Below are 21,185 nucleotides of genomic sequence, written 5' to 3'. Positions count from 1 at the left end.
GTTGGACTGGCAAATGTATAAATATAAATAAGGGTGGATATTCAAGCACATTGCCCTGTTCCCCTCTACAGACCAACAGCAGTAGATATATGTGTGTCTTACACTGTTGTTTCAGTCATGTGAGTCTTTTAGCCATATAAGCAGATCTCAAATTATTTATAAGAAAATGAATTTCATCTTTACTACAAGGAGACTGTGTAACAGTGCTGCTGCATATATTAACCAAAAGTCAGTGTTTAAAGCAATGCTACTGAGTGCCTGTAAATAAACTGTAATGCCCTCTGCATCACAAATGATAAGGAAAACCTTTGTCAAAAATATCAGTGGATTGATGTAGATGCTCTGATTCACCAAGGAAACAGAATAGAATTACTTTAGCAAGAATTACCTGTGGAAAGTGTTTGAATACCATACCCATAGTCTCTAAGACAGGAGCAGGTATGACCTCTCAAATTACCGTGGTGGGATTTTAAACTATAACAAAGCATCTGATATTTTATCTTCTGAGAAAAGTACCTTGCAGGTGAGTGATCTTGTGCAAGGTTTCTTTGTTTCAGGATCCAGTACTCCACAGTGTTTATTTGGGTCAAATTCTCTTTCTGTTTGGGGAAAAAAAGAAAAGAAAAGATTGTCTCAAAAATACATGTTTTTAAATGGATGTGTCAATTAAGACTGCTTCCTAGAAAATACATATTTTTTAAGGGGCTGCAGTAAGCTGTCCCTGGTTATTCACCCAGGCCCAATTTGAACCATCCTGACCTATACCAGCAAAGCATCTCTTGTACCACATGCATGGCTGAGACAATTCTGTTCTCTCCTTTCCCTGCACATGGCACCCATCAGTAAAAACAGGATTTCACTTACAGAATTCAGAGAACTTGCTATTACACTAGGGAAAGCTTCACTTGACAAAAGGTCTTTTGGGAGTAGTAGTTAAGGAGGTTGTGTCATTAATGCATTCAGAGATATGGGCTAGAGAATGGGGCTTGATAGAAGGGTCCAAGTACCAGACTAAGCCAAGTATTTGAATTAAATTCCAGCTGCAGTAGAACCTCAGACTTACGAACACCTCGGGAATGGAGGTTGTTCGTAACTCTGAACAAAACGTTATGGTTGTTCTTTCAAAAGTTTACAACTGAACATTGACTTAATACAGCTTTGAAACTTTACTATGCAGAAGAAAAATGCTGCTTTCTCTTTATTTTTATAATAGTTTATGTTTAACGCAGTACTGTACTATGTATGCCTTTTTTTTTTTTTTTTTGGGTCTCTGCTGCCACCCGATTGTGTACTTCTGGTTCCAAATGAGGTGTGTGGTTGACTGGTCAGTTCGTACTAGGAGGTTCTACTGTATGACTATCACTGTGGCCAGTAAGGCCAACATTTTCCATATGGCTATTGATTTTGGGTGTCTCAAATCTTCGGGTGCACAGCTTAAGACTGACTGTATGCTGCAGCTCTCAGTTATTTCAACTGGGAGAAGCAGGTGAGCAGAACCTCTGAAGAATCAGGCCATAGATATCTCAAGCTGTACACTAAAAATTTGAATCACTCAAAATTACCAGCTACATTTGGAAGTTTTGGCCTAAATCTGTCCCCTCTTCACCAGTTGTAAAAATGGGTTTAATAATTCTTATTTTCCTATTTCATAGGGGCATTGAGAAGCTTACTTAAAGTTTGCAATGCATTTTGAAAAGAGAAAGAAGTTACCTGAGTTCTAAATATTATTAGCAATAGTAAACATCCATTGAGAGATTTGTTTTAGTATATTTAATGCTAACTGTACTAGATTTACCTATTTTACTACCATTTTTAATTTTGTATGTCTCACCCACAATTTATGTATAACATAGGTTTTAGTTTTTATATTACAGCACTGTAGCAGAAACATGAACACATACTTATTTTATACCTACCTCCCCACTGTTCTGATAGATATATGCATAGCTATTTGTATTCCTGTCAAGGCTGATTCCCTACTCTGGCACTTTGAGTGCAGAAGGTGGGGGCCTGCAAGGATTCTAAAAATTAATACTAGCCACTCCAGTCTTGTGTTAAACTCCCAAGGTTACAGCTTTTCTCTGACCTTGGATGGGTAGACCACCACCCAAGTGCAAAAACCTCTTTGAGAACCTAGGAAGGCGCATTTGGGAATTCCTTCCTGTGGGGTACTCTCAAGCCCTTTCATCCCCACTCTGGGGAAGAGCTGAGAAAGGAAACAAAGGAAATCAGCTGTTGCCACCAAGCTAATTAAACATGTGCACAAACCTCTTAGGGACACAAAAAGCCAATCCTGTTCTTAAAAAAGGTAAATTTTATTTAAAAAAAGAGAAATAAAATACATCTGAATTTAGGATTTTTGCTAGGTTTTTAAAGAAAACAATTACAAGGATTAAGCATCACAATAGCTTCTTGAGGTCCAGCTTAAAGGTTACAAGCAAAACAAAAGCACCGGGGTTAGCACAGAGGAGTCCACAAGCCATAAAGAAATAAAAGACATACTGAATTGCGTCTTCCTAGACATTTCCTGATCTACTTACATATCTGGGGTTTCAAATGAGTAGTTTCTAGGTATGATCTGAGGGATAGCTCAGTGGTTTGAGCATTAGCCTGCTAAACCCAGGGTTGTGAGCTCAATCCTTGAGGGGGCCATTTAGGGATCTGGGGCAAAAATTGGGGATTGGTCCTGCTTTGAACAGGGGATTGGACTAGATAACCTCCTGAGGTCCCTTCCAACCGTGATATTCCATGATTTTCATACCTGGCCCAAAGCTTTTTACAGCATCACTGCTCTGTCCCCCTCTCTCTGGAGAACCACAACAGACAGACAAAGGGGGAGTTTTTTTCCCCAATTTTGAAAAGTTCTAGCCTTCCCATTGGCTTTTTTGGTGAGGTTCTCACTCCCTTCCTTTTACCTATGCAGGGAGACTTTTTAACCCTTTACAGGTAAAGCAAGTAGAGAATAGCTACTAAGAGGGCTTTTTATAGCTAGCTGGCTGGCCGGGTCCATAAAAGGGAGTGACCCCTCCCCTTTCATTTATCACAATTCCACTGTCACATACATAATGGAGAAAATAGCTCGGTCATTCAACAATTCCCTCAACTCTATGTTCGTACAGTTGTGCAGTTTTGTGAATGCCACTAATAAATACTTTAAATCTATATAGAACCTTTAATTTAAGATCCAAAAATGCTTTACAAACAATAAATCTCAACATCCCTGCTGAGACAGGGCATGAATTATTATCCCCATTTTAAAGATGGGTAAACCGAGGCACACAATGAAGTTAGGGGACTTGCTTAAGGTCATACAGCATGTCAGTGGCAGAGCTGGGAGTAGAATCTGATTTCTGACTCTAACTACTTGCAATAGGTAGACAACACTTACTTCCTAGATGTACTAGTGACCGACAGATCTGAGTACTGAGTTATACATATTTTTTAGAACTTAATTATAAACAAAATGTTAAATTAGTATTTGTGTTGTTGACCCTTGGATAAAGGGACATGGCAGAAAGAGGGGATAACAAGGCATTCAGAGCAGGTGCATACACCTGAAATGGTGGTCAGCACCATCACTATTGGAAAACTACAATGGCAATGAAATCTGTCCTGAGTAGTAGATGCTGCTGTGGCCCTTGACGCATAGCAGACACTAAAGGGCTTGCGTGTACACTAAATAAGATGAAACTACAGAAATACTTAATACATCAAAATGTATGTTCACAGGACAATTGTATGAGTCAATTATTTAAGTTATGCTGTTAAATGTATATAATGTGTTGTTCTAGGTTCATTTACATAATCTCCTCCTTTGCCCCCCAAAATTAAAACAAACTATACAGACAAAACTGTAACTAAAAAGAACGAAAAGAGAAAGATGGAGTGAATGGACAAGCCTTGCTATATGCCCTGAACACCCATAAGCTCAGACTGTAGGACCAACATGAAAGCAAATTCAACAACCAAGAGTGCTCCACTAAAAACATTAGCCCTCCAGCCTCAGGAACACACAAAACTGGGAACTGTCAGAAAATCCTGACTGATCAAAAACTACTAGGATGGAGTATGAGGAAAAAGGCAGTTCCTAAGACAGCTAGGTCCCAAACTATGCAGGGCTTTAAAGATATGAGCCAACATCCTGATTTGCAGTCAGAAAAACTGGAAGCCTGTATGACCCACAGAGCAATGACATAATATACTTTGTGCAAGGAACACTGCTAAGTAAGCAGGTAAACCACAGATTCTTGTAGTTGAGCAATCTTTCCAAGAGTAGCCATGTACACCAAACTGCTCTATGGTGAAGTCCATGTCTAAGTGGAAAGATCACCACCTTCTTGCTAAGCAATGATAAAAACAGAGCTCTTCGATTCCCAGAGAGTAAGAGTATCCATTATGTCAGGTCAGAGTCCCAGTTGTAAATGTGACCTTGGATTGTCACAGATCTGCACTGGCATAGCCTGAGCATGCTGCAGGGTTGACACACTGATCCTCCAAAATGGCAGAGTGCAAGCATTTCTCTGGAGCAGCTGCAGTGGGTGGCTTAGAGCAACATTATAGTCTTGGCAGAACGAAGAGGAGGGAGTAAACTCTACAACCTATAGCCACAGCTTGCAAATCAGCAGATAGTCCTATCTAGATGGGGCTTCCAGTTCTTTAGCTTTGTCCATAAATGGGATTTAGAATGGAAAAAGGCTATTTTTCCAGATTCAGTTCTTCCAGTTTGCTGCTAGGGGACACTGATCCCTGAGACTGCCTCTCGCAGCTCTCTAGGCGGGCTACCTCTCTCCCTGCTCAGACTTTGTCACAGGGAGGAGGGCAGCATCCCTGACCATCCCCAACAAGAACCAGCCTTCAGCCATAGAAAGAGCTTTAGCCTCACTCAAGGATGTAGGGTAAAGATAGAGGGCAGGGCTGTGAGAAGGAAGTAAAACTGATATAAACCAGTTTAAGTCCATTGCTGGGACTGAGATGACTGGCTCCACTTCTGCAGCAAAAGACTGAGATGAACCTAAAAATTACCCTGCCCACTTAGTGTGTAAAACAAGTATATTAAGTCCTGGGTATATTCCAAAGAATCTTTTACTAACCCTCAGATCTTCAGCTCAGCCTGTGCCAAATTGTGTGTAATAATGGTGGGAAACCAACCACGTTGACGTACAACCTGTATAAAACATTTACATGTTCTCACAACTTACTTTACTTGCCTCATTGTGATGAACAATCACAAACTGTATCATGGTGCTGCATCAATAAGTGGGGCAGAGAAGGCAGGATTTAGTGGATTCTAGATCTGGTAACAGAACAGATCTTTAAAGAACAACCTGAAAACTATCAGTTTTGTGGCTCTGGCAATCAAGATATTCATGTGAAAAAATAGCTTAAGATCCACCAGAATGACCACAAAGTACTACGACAGAGTCCTAGCCTATTTGGAGATTTCCCCCAAGCAAATTTTCATATATTGGCCGATATGGTGAACTGGCAAAATTTGCTGAGTCAGTGCCAGTGTGGAACTACTCTAGCCCTAGTTAAGCCATATGAAAGAAGGCCCCATACTGTGATGACTTCTTCAGAGTAATTAGTCACTCTAATGACTGTTGCATATACAGTAAATATTTATAAATAAATACAACATCAGTGTATACAACCCCTACAGTCGTCTGTGGAGCAAGGCTGGTAGTTTGAAGACTGAGCCCATCAGCTAGCGCTTGTTTTCACTGCAAGAATTAGCTTGAATTAGCACACTCGAGTTACTTCCCTGGAGCTAGCCTAGGTCAAGTGAGAGTGGCGTGAGAGCAACCACACTGCAAAACAGCACTCGAGCTACACAGAGTGATCAGATTAACAGATGAGTTGTGAGCTGCTGCATCCCCACCGCATTACTTTGTTGAGCATCAGCAGCATTTGAGTTTCAATGCAGCCCCCTTACAGACCAGCTAGCTTGAGCTTAAAGCACCACTTAACTTGAGCTACAGATATAGTGTGTCTGTCCTGTTGTCTACTTAGGGGCAAAACCTGAGTCACAGCTTGAGCTAACAATGCAGTGAAGACAAGCTCCCATTGTCCAGGGAAGAGACATCTAAGCTGAATTTTGAACTTAAGCTCCTAAAAAATTTAATATTTCCTTAAACCATTCTTTCCACTGGTATCTTAAACTGTTTTCTGGTAGAACACAATGCCCTGTATTTGTTCATTGGAATCATAAATTAGATCCTAGTAAATGAAACGTTAGATGAAAAAAGATAAATGAGTCATTTATGCTAAGTACTTTCAGCTTTGTTGAATTTTGGTATGGTCACCTGCAAAACCTTAGGAAAAAAAGGTTTCCTGTGAGGCACCTTTAACTAGTTAAGAAAGAAGACACCATACTAAATGCTTTAGCGCAATGGCACTGTTCCATACCACACACAGTCTTAGAAAACACACCTTGCACTGTTTTGGAGTCAAGCCATTCTAACAAGGCCATAATACTAACTGCCAAATGTGAGAAAATTAAAAAAACAACAACGTTATTCAGTCTACAAAAACCTGGGTTATACTTTAAACTCAATTACAAATAATAGCATTCACCTTTATAAATTATTTTATAACTAATCAGTGGTGTCACAACACACATTTGGGAAACAGAATCAATTAACTTTCTATCAAGCGCACAGCCTAATCTGTATAGCACTGCCAATAGGAAGATCAGACTTTCAATTCACACAAGAAATTTCCTGCCCGAATCTCGGTGTGCTGCCAGTGGATGAATAGGCCCTAGGCAGCTTCTGATGCAGTTACTTTTGCTGGAAAACCTAACTCAGACATTTTGTTTTCCTTCATTCAGAACAAAAATGTATTTTCTGCTTTTGGCAGCAAATTCTCTGCCCAGAGTCCTGCAACTGGCCTGGCTCAGCTCTGGGGAAAAATCCTCCCCTCTGGCTGTAAAGCAGTGGGCACTTTGTAATTGCTACTGCATCCTTGAGCTCCAGTTTCTTCCATGATGCTTATCCTCTTGCTCCGTTGGTGGATCTGCAAAGTGACAGATCAACAGGCCCATATTCTGCCTTCTCACCACAGATAAGATTGTGCAGGTCATGATCACAGATTGTGCAGCCTCCCCAAATCCTACCTCCTCCTCCCCATTAAGAGAAACCAGACCCCAGTTTTGCTCTCTGTGTGTGGATGTACACATGTGCAGCCCTCTTCACTTGTGGTGGAAGAAGAAATGAGAGACAAGATTTACCTAGCACCAGTGTCTCTTCCCTAAATCTGTGTAGTATTTCCTGATATTTAAGAAAAAATAAAAGCTTAAAAATTATTTTACAGTGTGATAGGGTGAAGTCCCATCAGATTAGGGTGACGTTTTTGTATCATACTGCCTCCTTACCAAAATTAAAAACAGAATGTTGTACACAGCATATACTCTAAGTTTTTGTCCCTTTTAAAGGTATAATAATGCAAAATTGTACGCATTTCCTGAGAGTAAGATGAGTAACTGTATTGCACAGCTACACAACTAACACACTGGAGCCACATAACAATATCCCTGAAAAGCTCATTCATTAGTACAGGCATGATGTTTAACATGAAAGACACTTACTGATGGCACATCCAATGGACACCTTGCAAGTGGCAGAAGTTATGTTTCTCAGTTGAACTAACCACATGTATATAATAAGAGTCCAGGAATGTCATGTGAGTCATTCTGAAGCCTAAAATATCTGTTGAGTCAGTATAAAGTGATGGAAGCAGCTAGAAATGTGGCTGAGAGCTCTTTTTCTTCAGATTATTAACAGGGTGAATCATCACTGGCTTTTGCACCCTGTTACGGTCCAGTTTTTAAGTTCTCAGCCATTCTGACTTTACAAATTACACCTGTGCAGTGTACAACTAGAGAAGGCATGTATCTATGCCATGTCAAGAGACTCAGACCATTGTGATACCAGAGGTAACTCAACCAATCACCACCCTTACTCTGTAGCTAATTTGCATGCACATCTTCATTGGCTGAATGAGGGACACTACACAGATTATGTGGCCCAACTGCCACACCCATGCACCCAACTGTCACCGGCACAAATCAACACCACTCACACAACAACATAACCAGCACACACAACTACCCCAAACTCACATAGCCTCTTGTCAGAGCATACACCTCTCACTTTCCACTCAAACAAATCCACACAGCTCTCCCAGCACAACACAACCCACACACAAATTAACACAATCCCCCACCCAAAGACAAAACCAGCACACACAATAACCCCACTCTGAAGCCCTACGATGTCTGTTGTGTCAGTGTGAAGTGATGGAAACAGCTTCAAGCAAGGTAGAGAGCTTTTTCTGTTTAGAATATCACCAGGTTCAACCATCACTGTGATTCACAGTCTGTTACTGTCCAATATTTAAGTTCTCAGACATTTTTGGCTTTTTTACACACAACTTTATGAATTATAGCCACCTGGCAGCATGGGCCCTCAGCTACAAGATATACATTAATAACTCAAATCTCAAGTATTCAATTGGAGTGACTGAAGAACAATACTAAATCTTGGTAAGTTGATCATTACTACACTGGTTTGCAGCAAATTTGTTCAATATGGCTAAAAATAAATTAAAAAGGGAGAGCCTGTTGCCCTTTTATTTTACTGCATTTATTCCCTAGATAGTCTACATTTTATCTGCTGGTCAACTGAGGACAAATAGTTAACCACCAAGGTTAATTCTAAGGCAAAATGAACTTGTATTTTATTAAGGAAATATTTTATCCATATGGCAAGGACTTGCAGGCTAACTATTCATATTAAAAACAGCATCTTACAGTAAAACATAGCTATAGCATATTACAATATATTACTCTTCAGCTACAAAAATTATTAATGAAGAATGATGGACTATCTCAAAAGGCGCAGTACAATATCACTCACCTGAAAGTCTTTTGTAAGGCTTGTTACTGCTTTTAGTGCCGTTTTGGTGTTTCTTGTCTATTGAAGGAGCTAGAATTCCTTTGCCGTTCAGAATCTTTTCTGGAGATGGTGGCACTGACTTAGATGTCAAAGCAGATTTAATCAAAGTTGGAGCAGGTATGGTGGATGAAGAGGCTGAGGAGGAGGTGATGGTGGTGGCGGTTGTAGAATTCATTTTAACATTGGCACCATCTGCCTTCACTAGGTTAGGAATTTTCTCTAGACTGACTACAGGAACAGGAACACTGCAAAACCAAAGAAAGAGTCTTCAAGTTGTATTTTCTGTACCACAGGATTTACAGTTTTTTAACTTATTTCTACATTTTATTATGAATTAGACACAGTTATATAAGAACATCTGAATGAAGTGACATAATATCCTGGGACCAGACTAAAAATGAGATACTTTGCAAACATGTAATATTTCGTTCAATTAGGTATTTACATAAATGGCCATTTTTCAAAGCATGGAAGTTTTGAGAACCAATTATATAGGGTCAAGGTATATACTTTTCCTTTTTACGATCCATTTTCCCCACTATTTATAATTCCTCTTTGGAATCTTGAAATTTAAAATTAGTCTTTTTATATAAAGATTTTATTCCTCCAATAATAGGCAAACACTTTTTTTTTTTTTGCCATACAGTGTTCATCATGATTGTGTGCTTTGCTATTGGCAGTATTAACATTAATTAATAAATATCCATAAAACATTCTCTTGCTTAGAAGGGTCCCAAAAGATTATATGTATTTTGGGGATTAGAGGGAAAGAAGTCACATTTTGAACCTGGCAACTTTAACAGTCTCCCTAATGAGTTTGGCAGACCCTAAAATATATTTTAATACAATTTTAAGAATTAATAAATAAACAATCAGCTTAATTTGTCCTTTCTAGAATAAGCTCAGCAATAATGAGCTCTGTATAATTTGACCTTTTTAACAGTATATTTATGGCATTAACAAATGTAACATTCTCAATTCAATAGCAAGAGGTGAGCAAGATCGGATTTATTTTAGTTTAATAAAGAAATTTATTTTAATCCTAAAATGCTTTGAGTTTACTGGCTGACATGCAAATGAGCAGACATATAGTGAAGATGCACAATTCTTTGTCCATCCATCCAACATCCATCCTCATATTGCCTGCCAGCTCAAGCCGTCCCCAGGAAAACAAATCCAGATAGATAACATTCACGATAAAGAGGCACAGAGCTTTAAGCCCAGGTATTGTTAAAAAGCCATAATGAAAACATCTCCATTATTCCACTCCTTGCCCCACCCTCTTTGAGGCATTCCTCTTGTCAGACAGGGTGTGCTCAACTACTTTTTCACCAAATACACATCCAGATGGCACGCAAATTCTCTGGTGATGCTCTCGGGGCATTATTCCATACTGAGGAAACAGACAGACTGTCCTTGAAATGCAAGAGCTGTTCCTAAACATGAATCAAAGGGGATATTTATGTAGCAGACCAAATCTTCACCAGTAAGTACAAGTATCACCTCTGCTGCTTTCTCAGCTTCTGCTTGCTTGGCCAAGAACGGCTACACAGGGTCAGACCAATGGCCCACCTAGCCCAGTACCCTGTCTTTCAACAAAAAGAAAAGGAGGACTTGTGGCACCTTAGAGACGAACAAATTTATTTGAGCATAAGCTTTCGTGAGCTACAGCTCACTTCATCACAAAAGCTTATGCTCAAATAACTTTGTGAGTCTCTAAGGTGCCATAGAATCATAGAATATCAGGGTTGGAAGGGACCCCAGAAGGTCATCTAGTCCAACCCCCTGCTCAAAGCAGGACCAATTCCCAGTTAAATCATCCCAGCCAGGGCTTTGTCAAGCCTGACCTTAAAAACCTCTAAGGAAGGAGATTCTACCACCTCCCTAGGTAACTCATTCCAGTGTTTCACCACCCTCTTAGTGAAAAAGTTTTTCCTAATATCCAATCTAAACCTCCCCCACTGCAACTTGAGACCATTACTCCTCGTTCTGTCATCTGCTACCATTGAGAACAGTCTAGAGCCATCCTCTTTGGAACCCCCTTTCAGGTAGTTGAAAGCAGCTATCAAATCCCCCCTCATTCTTCTCTTCTGCAGGCTAAACAATCCCAGCTCCCTCAGCCTCTCCTCATAACTCATGTGTTCCAGTCCCCTAATCATTTTTGTTGCCCTTCGCTGGACTCTCTCCAATTTATCCACATCCTTCTTGAAGTGTGGGGCCCAAAACTGGACACAGTACTCCAGATGAGGCCTCACCAATGTCGAATAGAGGGGAACGATCACGTCCCTCGATCTGCTCGCTATGCCCCTACTTATACATCCCAAAATGCCATTGGCCTTCTTGGCAACAAGGGCACACTGCTGACTCATATCCAGCTTCTCGTCCACTGTCACCCCTAGGTCCTTTTCCGCAGAAAAAGTCCATAAGTCCTCCTTTTCTTTTTTGTGGATACAGACTAACATGGCTGCTACTCTGAAACCTGTCTTTCAACAGTGGCTGGTTCCAGAAGAGAACAGTGCAATTTATTCCGTGATCCATACCCTGTCATCCACTCCCAGCTTCCGGTAGTCAGAGGTGTAGGGACAGCCAGAGTATGGGGTTGCGTATCTGACCATCTTTGGCTAATAGCTATTGATGGACCTGTCCTACATGACCGTATCTAATTCTTTTTTGAACCCTGTTATACTTTTGGCCTTCACAACATCCCCTGGCAACAAGTTTCACAGGTTGACTGTGCATTGTGTGAAGTACTTCCTTATTTTTTTTTTAAATCTGCAGCCTATTAATTTCATTGGATGACTCTTGGTTTGTGTGTAGGGGCAAATAACATTTCCTTATTCACTTTCTCTACACCATTCACACCTGTGTCATATCCCCCTCAGTTGTCTCTTTCCCAAGATGAACAGCCCCAGCATTTTAAGCTCTCCTCACATGGAAGCTGTTCCATACCCCTAATCTTTTTTGCTGCCCTTCTCTGTACTGTCTCCAATTCTAATGCAACTTTTTTGAGATGTGGCAACCAGAACTGCATGCAGTATTCAAGGCGTGGTCATACCATGGACTTACATAGCAGCATTGTGGTATTTTCTGTCTTCTTATTTATCCCTTTCCCAATAGTTCCTAACATTATGTTAGCTTTTTTGACTGCCGCTGCACAGTGAACTGATGTTTTCCGAGAACTAACCATGACACCACTCAAGAAAAAGATCTTGGAGTCAATAGCTAATTTAGACCCCATCATTTTGTATGTACAGTTGGGATTATATTTTCTAATGTGCATTAATTTGCATTTATCAACACTGAATTTCATCTGCCATTTTCTTGCCTAGTCACCCAGTTTTGTGAGCTCCTTTTGTTAACTCTTTGCAGTCAGTTTTGGACTTAACTATCATGAATAATTCTGTATCATCTGCAAACTTTGCCACCTCACTGTTTGCCCCTTTTTCTGGTTCATTTATGAATAGGTTCATCAGCACTGGTCCCACTGCAGGTCCTTGGGGGACCCTGCTATTTACCTCTCTCCACTGTGAAAACTGACCATCTATTCCTACCTTTTGTTTTCTACCTTGTAAACATGAGAGGACCTTCCCTCCTATAGCATGATTGCTGACTTTGCTTAAGAGCCAGGGGTGTGGAGACCTTGTCAAAGGCTTTCTGAAAATCAAAGTACACTATGTCCACTGGATCACCCATGTCCACATGCTTTTTGACCCCCACAACGAATTCTAACAGATTGGTGAGGCATGATTTTCCTTTACAAAAACCATCTTCCTCAAGATGCTGTGTTCATCTATATGTCTGATCATTCTGTTCTTTGCTGTAGTTTCAGCCAATTTGCCTGATATTGAAATTAGGCTTACCGGCTTCTGATTGCCTCTGGAGACTTTTTTTTAAAAATCAGTATCACATTAGTTATCCAGTAATGAGTGCTAAAGACTGAGCTAACCTTTAATTTTAACCCCCAGGATAACCTAGAGCACCAGGCCATCCCAGACACAGATACTTCTGATGAGTCAGAGTATAAGAAGTTGTTTAGTCTAATCATTGTCTTACAGACCTTTAAACTGTGTACATACTATAGTTAAAAAGAAAATGCATTAACTGGATGGGTACAGCACAAAGTTTCCCCTTATTACAGTTTTATTAAATGTTTCTTTTGAAGCACAAATCAAGTTTATTAACTAAGGACATTATCATTGCAAACGTTTTAAAAGAGCAGAGAATGTTTACAATTGTGCTCATTCTCAAAAATTTTATATTGTTAACTGTGCATCTTCTTCTGAATCAAGATAGACACTGAAATATGCTAACATAATATGTCTGTTAAGTGGAGTTTTTTTGCCAGGAGCATAAGTTGCCAGTGCTCTGAGATGTGCTATGGCTACCTCCTGACTTTGAGTGGAGTTCAAGATACTGGATTTTTCATACAAAGCACCAAGTGACTTAGGACTTACCTGTTTGAGAAACTGCCTCTTCCCATGCTGCATTGCTGCAGCTGGCAGAGGTGCCAGGGCTGGAGTTCCCTTAGTTTGAAAGAGAAGGAGCTGCTGACAGGGTATTCTCTGTGAGGGGCCCTGAACTTTGGAACCTTGGTCCAAAATAGCCCAAAAGTCTATTGATCTTCAGGGCATGCTGCATAACCTCTCTTTCTCCAGGCTTTTGAGGAAGGTGAGCGGAAAGCTGGAATGTGTGACTGAAGGGCTGGGATCTGTGGCTGGAGCACATCCACCTTCCCTTTCCCTGGTTTTGAAGAGTTAGGAATTTTTGTTTTATCAGTGTGATTGTAGGTTTTAATATGGCAAAAGCACCCAGAGCCTTGAGATTTGTATAAATCATACACATATCAAACCATAAAAGAATTGTGTAGCATAGCAATATCCAGATCTGGTATTAATTAGATGCAACTGTCAAAGAGGGCCAAATTCTGTGGTGGAAAAAATGGTTTTGTAAGTTGGTCAGAAAATGGGCAAAACTGTAGCATAACTTATACCCACTCTACATTCAATAGGTATGTGAAACCAGTATAAGTTACAAGGTGATTGCACCCAAAGCAACACAAGGGTGCAAGATAAAGCATATCCCCTATACCTGCTTTTCCTGCTATAGTCTCACTTCAACATTGCCACAGAACTTGGCCCTCTGTGTGTATTCCTCTCCCACTCATTCAGTGAAAAGATAAGACTCCATTTATATAAAAATGACTTCTTGGAGAAAAGCATTAGTCTTCTTAGAGATGATTGAACTACAGTAATTTATGAACACAAGAAATCATGGCCAATTTAACTCAAAGTCAAGTAGTTTTTATTATGTAAAAATAAAGCTGAATAAGTTTTCAAGACACATTTTTATTTTTATATAGATACATTTAAAAACACTGATAAGCAATAAAAAGGGGCAAAAGTGTCCCCCAAAATAGATTCTCTATTTTAGTATTAAAAATAATGGAGTAAATATGCTAAAACAAGAATAATGGCAGAGAACTTACTTGTTTTATACTTACTGATAACTCAGAATTACAGAGTCTTGAATGCATATGGACCAATGAGCTAACTAACAAAGCCCAGGAGGGGTTACTAGCTTGGGTAAGTTTCAGACCACCAAATCAAACTAGAGAATAGAATGAATTGCTCCTTAACACCTGTTGTCTGTAATGTTTGGAAAGAAAACTTGTGATATTATGGGGGACTTTACTTTTGGAGACATGCTGGAGGTCTCATGTAGCCAGAAGTAAAACATCATTAGAATTTTTAAAAATTATACATAATTTTCTAACACTAAAGGTATTGCATTCCACACAAGGCAATTATCTTGGACCTCGTGATGACAGATAATGATTAATCAATCACAGAGCTGGAAGCTGTTGGTTGCTTAGGGACCAGAAAACTTTAAAAAGAAAAGGAGTACTTGTGGCACTTTAAAGACTAACATTTATTTGAGCATAAGCTTTTGTGAGCTACAGCTCACTTCATCGGATGCATGCAGTGGAAAATACAGTAGGGGGATTTTATATACACAGAGAACATGAAATAATGGGTGTTACCATTCACACTGTAACTAGAGTGATCGGGTAAGGTGAGCTATTACCAGCAGGAGAGAAAAAAACCCTTTTGTAGTGATAATCAAGGTGGGCCATTTCCAGCAGTTGACAAGAACATGTGAGGAACAGTAGGGGGGAAAATAAACATGGGGAAATAGTTTTACTTTGTGAAATGACACATCCACTCCCAGTCTTTATTCAAGCCTAATTTAATGGTGTCCAGTTTGCAAATTAATTCCAATTCAGCAGTCTCTCGCTGGAGTCTGTTTTTGAAGTTTTTTTGTTGTAATATTGCGACTTTTAGGTCTGTAATCGAGTGACCAGAGAGATTGATGCATTCTCCGACTGGTTTTTGATTGTTCTAATTCTTGACGTCTGATTTGTGTCCATTTATTCTTTTACGTAGAGACTGTCCGGTTTGGCCAATGTACATGGCAGAGGGGCATTGCTGGGACATGATGGCATATATCACATTGGTAGATGTGCAGGTGAACAAGCCTCTGATAGTGTGGCTGATGTGATTAGGCCCTATGATGGTGTCCCCTGAATAGATATGTGCCAGCTGTTTCCACATATGCTCAAATAAATTTGTTCGTCTCTGAAGTGCCACAAGTACTCCTTTTCTTTTTGCGGATACAGACTAACACAGCTGCTACTCTGAAACCTGTCATTACAGAAAACTTTAGTTTTTCTCCAAGAGATCACTGATATAAATGGTGCCTTATCTTTTCACTGAATGAATTGGTGGGGGTGGGAAGGGGGAGAGGAAGGGGAAAGAAATACAATCATGACCCAAATTACATTCAGGATGGGCAAACAAAGGAAAATCCCAACCAGTAATGTATACATTTGGCACTTCAAAAAGGATTGTTAATAATGACACAGAAAAGACAGAAGTGTTTAATAAATATTTCTTTTCTGTATTTGTAAAGAAGCAGGATTATGTATTCTTATCACTGAGGATGAAGTACCTTCCAGGTCATTAATAAACTAAGGAAGATGTAAAACAACATCTACTGGGAGTAAATATTTTTAAATCAGCATGCCCGGATATCTGGCATTCAAGAGTCCTAAAAGAGTTAGCTGAGGAGATCTCTGGTCCTCCTGATATTAATTTTTAACACATCTTGGGATATTGGGGAAATGCCAGAAAACTGAAAGAGTGTTAATGTTGTGACAATGTTCAAAAAGGGTTAATATAGGTTGGGCTAGCCTGAGCAAAATAATGGAAGAGCTGATATCAGACTCACCTGAAAAAGAATTAAAGGATAGGAATATGATGCTTGCCGGTTAACATAGTTTCATGGAACAAAACTAATTACCTGTACTGTAACTGTTGTTGTTTGAGATATTGGTGCAGATGTGCAGTATTCCACTCAAAGTGTGCATCACAGTCTGAGAACTTTGCAAAAGCACTCATGCCTTTCAGTCCTATAGCCCCTCCCCTGCTATAAGGGCAATGCTGCCCTGACTCCCTTCAGTTCCTTTGCACCAGAATCCAAAGCTAATAATTCTGATGAGGAGGGGATGTAGGGTGGGTCGTAGAATCTACATCTGCACCCACATATTAGAGAAAAACAATTACAGTTCAGGTAAGTTACTAGTTTATTTCTTCGAGTAGTTGCAGACATGTATTCCACTAAGGCCACTCAAAAGCAATAACTAAAGGAGGTGGGGCTAAAGAACAACTGCAAAACTGCCCTCCCAAAGTTTGCATCTGACCTTGATGCAGTCGTACTAACATAATGCTTGGTAAAAATATATACTGAAGACAATGGTAGCTGCTCTGCAAATGTCTAATATAGAACATCACTGAGGAATGTGACTGAAGCTATTTGGGCCCTTGTTGAATGAGCCACTGGTCTTTGAGAAGGTGTAGACTGAGCCACTTCATATGCTGCCATAATGCTGGAAGTAATCCATCTGGGAACTGTCTGCTTGGAAACCACCTGACCCTTCACACGATCTGCATAAGAGACCGAGTCAAGACGACTGATGACTTGGAGACAGACAATCCTTTTTAAAAAATCTGCATATCAGGGAGTTAGAAAAAATTATCTTCCCTTAAAACACTGGAATGTCAATATCCTCATTAAGCAGACGCTCAAGGAGCTCAGAGACAGTCCTGATGACTTAAGAAGCAACAGATAATCCAAAACATCTTGAATGCATGCTTGCTTTGGCTGGATTCCCAGAGCTAGTGACCAAACAGAATAATGCTTCCATTTGATAAAATATGTCGTTTAGTAGAAAGCTTTCTGCTGTTAAGTAACACTCAGTGCCCTGCTTCCAAGCAATGTCCTTCCCCCTCATCTAACCATATAGCATCCACGTCAACAGATGCAGACTGCTCAGTGCATCAGAAGGGAGGAGGGGAAAGTATTTGGGATGTCAGACAGGTCAAGAAGATCAGAGAATCAGCCTTGTCTTGGGCAAGCTGGCGATGAGAGTATCAGTTTGGTATGATCCAACTGCAGTTTCAGGATAACCTGAAGAATTAAAGTATACATCAGCTCTGATCCCCAATTCAAATGGAAGGCACTGATTAAAGAGCCTAGACTGGGTCCCACTCGAGATCACAACTGACTGCATTTCCTGTTGTCTTTTGTTGCAAACAAGTCTATCACTGCAATACTCCAATCTCTGAAGATGGATCTCAATACGTTGTTCTTCAAGGACCAATCATGATTCTAGGATAAAAAACTGTTGAGGTGGTCGGCTAACTGATTCTGAACACTAAGTGAGCCGCTGTGGGGGTAATCACCTCCTTGATACACAGATACCAAAATTTTATCACTTCCTGGCAAGGTGGGTTGGAACTAGCCCCTCCCTGCTTGTTCACATAATATATTTCAATGATATGGTCGTTAAGGATATGAACCGCTGTACCCCTGATCTGAGACTGAAAGGCCAGGCATTCACTGTAAATAGCGCAAAGTTCCAGAAAAATGATACAAAGGGAAACGTCCAGAACTTGCGATGACCCTAGATGTGCTCCCCAGCCCATTGTGAATATACTGGGAACTATAGTCCTGGTTGGAGAAGGGTGGACAAAGGGAACACTGGACAAACATTGAACTGATCTGTCCTCCACTCTAGGGAGTCCAGGATGTTTGGTGGTACTCATACTAAGATGTCCTTCAACTGACTATCTGGGAGCTAGACTAGTTTCATCCAGCCTTGATGAGAACACAAATGCAATCTTGCATGTTGGACTACCTAAGTGCATGCCACCATATGCCCTAGTAACTTTAGGCACACACAGATTGTAGCTGATGAGTGATCATGAGACCAGAGGGATAGACATAGTTGGTGAATTGCCTGAAATTTCTCGATCATTAGGAAAGCCCTCAAACTTGTATAGTCTAGTAGGGCCCCAATGAACTCTATTTTTTGAGTTGATATTAGGTGTGACTTCCCTTTGTTCTAAATTAGACCCAGGTGATCAAAAAGACAAAATTGTGAACTGGATGTGGCAGAGAACGTGGTCTTTGGACTTGTCCCTCAGTAACCAATCATCCAGTTAAGGAAAGATGTGAATTCCCATTTTCCTGACATAGGTCACCACTACAGTCATGTATCTGGTAAATACATGTAGGGCTGAGGACAGGCCAAAGGGAGCACCATATATTGATAATGCTGCACTGCCACTACAAATCTCAGAAATATCCTGTGGCCTGGGAAAATCTGCACATGGAAGCAGGCATCCTGAAGATCTAGAGCAGCAAACCAGTCATTGTGATCCAGTGTGGGGAGAACAGTAGTCTGGATATCCATGCAGAATCTCCGTATCTGATGTATTTGTTGAGACCATGAAGATCAAGGATAGCTTTCATGCCTTCTTTGGACTTGGGGATCAGGAAGGAACAGAAGCAGAATTCCTTTCCCTGATGATGAACTTCCTCTCTAAAAGCCCCCAGAACACCCAGAATTTGGACCTGCTGAAGGAGGTAGGAGGGGAGAATGGACAGAAATTGGATGGTATAACCTGATCCCAGAGTGCTTAGGATCACCTTGTCCATAGTTATTGTTTCCCAAGCACTTTAGAAGCCTGTCCTTCTGAACTTTGGAGATATGGTCAATAACTTCACCATTGGTATGCTGCCCTCAATACAAAAGTCAAATAGGCTGCATGCCCTAAGGTGGTGGAGGAAGGGCTGGTGGATCAAATCTGGACCCAGGTCTTCTTTTCTGGTGATCTATGCCCCTTTCTAGGGAAGTCTTGCTGCCTAGCAGACTAATATGACTGTCAGACGTATCAAGGTAGATGGTATTGCTAGTGTTGCTGTTGACTCATAACAATGTCTCTTTGTGGCCTGCTATAAACCCACAGTGACTGCAAAATAACACAAGAGTCCTTAAAAGGATGCAATGTCTTGTCAGTTTTCTCAGAAAACAAAAACCAATCATCGAAAAGTAAGTCCTCCTCTGTGCTCTATTGGACCTCAGGAGCTACGCCGGAGTTCTGTAATCACTAGGTCCTTCTCTTTATTACAGAGGTGGCCATAAATCTGGATGAAGGATCTGCTGTCCAGTACCGACTGCAAAGACATCTTGGCCACCAAACGGCCTTCTACAACGAATGCTGTAAACCAGGGGTCTCAAACTCAATTTACCTTAGGGCCAGTGCCCATTCTAAAATCCTCCCAGCGAGCCAATAATGTCACTGAAGATGGTGTTCAGAAAACAAATGGTTTATGTTGTATTTTTTATTTCAAATTTCTTAGAAATAATAAAATTGTCATACAACTTTATACAATTCTTTGCCTGCCAGAGAGTTTTTAGTGCTTGCCAGACACCTGGCAACGCTTCAGTTCTGTCAGATGTTTAGCCTCAGTGTCTGAGCAGTTGAAACCTTCAGGATTGCAGCAAGGGGTGCATCAGACAGTTGTGTTCAGTATTTTGACTTATTTATATTCATTGTGGAAAAAAGTGATGCTGCCTCCATGGCTGCCTCTGCCCGGCGACTAGTGATGTATCTCTGTTCCTCTCCCCCAGCCAATGGGAGCTGCGGCGGGCGGCTCCTGCAGCAGACAGAGCCGGCAGTGTGTCTGCATGGGTCTCTCCTCTACGGGCCATAGTGGAGAGGTTCTTGGGCCGCTGATGGCCCCGGGGCCGGGACTTTGAGACCCCTGCCTTAAACTCTTCCTTGGAGGATTCTCGCAACTTATCCATAAACTTGGACATAGCATCCCAATTCCCAAAATCATACTTAAATGATAATACCTGCTGTTTCGCAATACACATTTGTAATTAAGAGGTTGAATAAACTTTTCTCCCTATCAAGACTAGCCTCTTAGACTGTTTGTCTTTAGGTGTGGATTTATATCTCTCGTGTCATAATCTCTTGTTTGCAGCCATCACAACAAGAGAATTAGGAGCTGAATGTGAGAAAAAAAATGCTCAAAACCCTGCCTGGGGACATAATACCTCTTATCACTATGCTTTGCTTTTAAAGACATTGAGGTATTTCACAGAGATTTGGCAGACTCTAACATCACTTCATTTATATGGAGAGTGACTCTGGCAGGAGCAGAGGACTGAAGAATATTCACTAATGTATGGGTGTTCTTCTGAACAAACTCAGCTTGAATACCTAAGGGTGACACTGTTTGTCTCAGGAGATCTTGATGTGATTTTAAAATCCTCTGACACCAGAGATGAATAATCTGGCACTGTAGCCTCATTTGCTGACGAGGAAGAAGAGGGAAGCAGGATCAGTGGAATCTCCTGTGGCAATGCATGACTAAAATAGGATCAGACTGCACCAACTCATAGGGAGTCACCTCAGTCTGCGGCTGCAGCACAGGTGGATCATGAGGGGACACTACCAGAGGAATGTGTGACCTCACCCTGGAACGAGTGGAAGACTGGGACCTCAGTGAATGAGGAACTCCCCGGGATTTCCAAGGAGGCCACTGTCGATAGGGGTACGGCACTGGTGGCCAGTAGGAGCTAGGCCAGGAACCTTTATCCCTGCAGAAGCAATACCAATCTCTGTATGTAGGGTGACTCCCAGGAAGTCTCAACGACCCTCAAGAATGGTGTGGCGAAGGAAAAGTCTCCAAACTCAATCCTGAAGACCCTTCCAAGTAGTCTGATAGTAATGGAGGAGCTGCTCCAGTGAAGCCAGTAAACACCGCGTGTCATCCACAGCCCTATATGCAGGTCTCATCGGCACCAATGATGGTACG

At 40.9% G+C, this 21,185-nt stretch overlaps 1 protein-coding gene across 2 annotated transcripts in view; it reads right to left on the bottom strand.

Annotated features, from left to right (window-relative positions):
- Positions 1-21,185, bottom strand: part of ATXN7L1 (ataxin 7 like 1) — a 203,598-nt gene that overhangs the window by 33,379 nt on the left and 149,034 nt on the right. For both annotated transcript variants that reach the window (XM_084624839.1, XM_084624838.1), the window contains 2 exons: positions 8,916-9,199; positions 517-599 (listed from right to left, as the gene is read on the bottom strand). In XM_084624839.1, the coding sequence (XP_084480965.1) occupies positions 517-599; positions 8,916-9,199 (367 nt within the window). The remainder of the gene's footprint in view (positions 1-516; positions 600-8,915; positions 9,200-21,185) is intronic.

The sequence above is a fragment of the Lepidochelys olivacea genome (assembly GCF_965140295.1).
Source record: "Lepidochelys olivacea isolate rLepOli2 genome assembly, chromosome: 1".
Lineage (NCBI taxonomy): Eukaryota > Metazoa > Chordata > Testudines > Cheloniidae > Lepidochelys > Lepidochelys olivacea.
The sequence above is the reverse complement of the archived record's forward strand: the minus strand, read 5'-3'. Positions and strand labels throughout refer to the sequence as shown.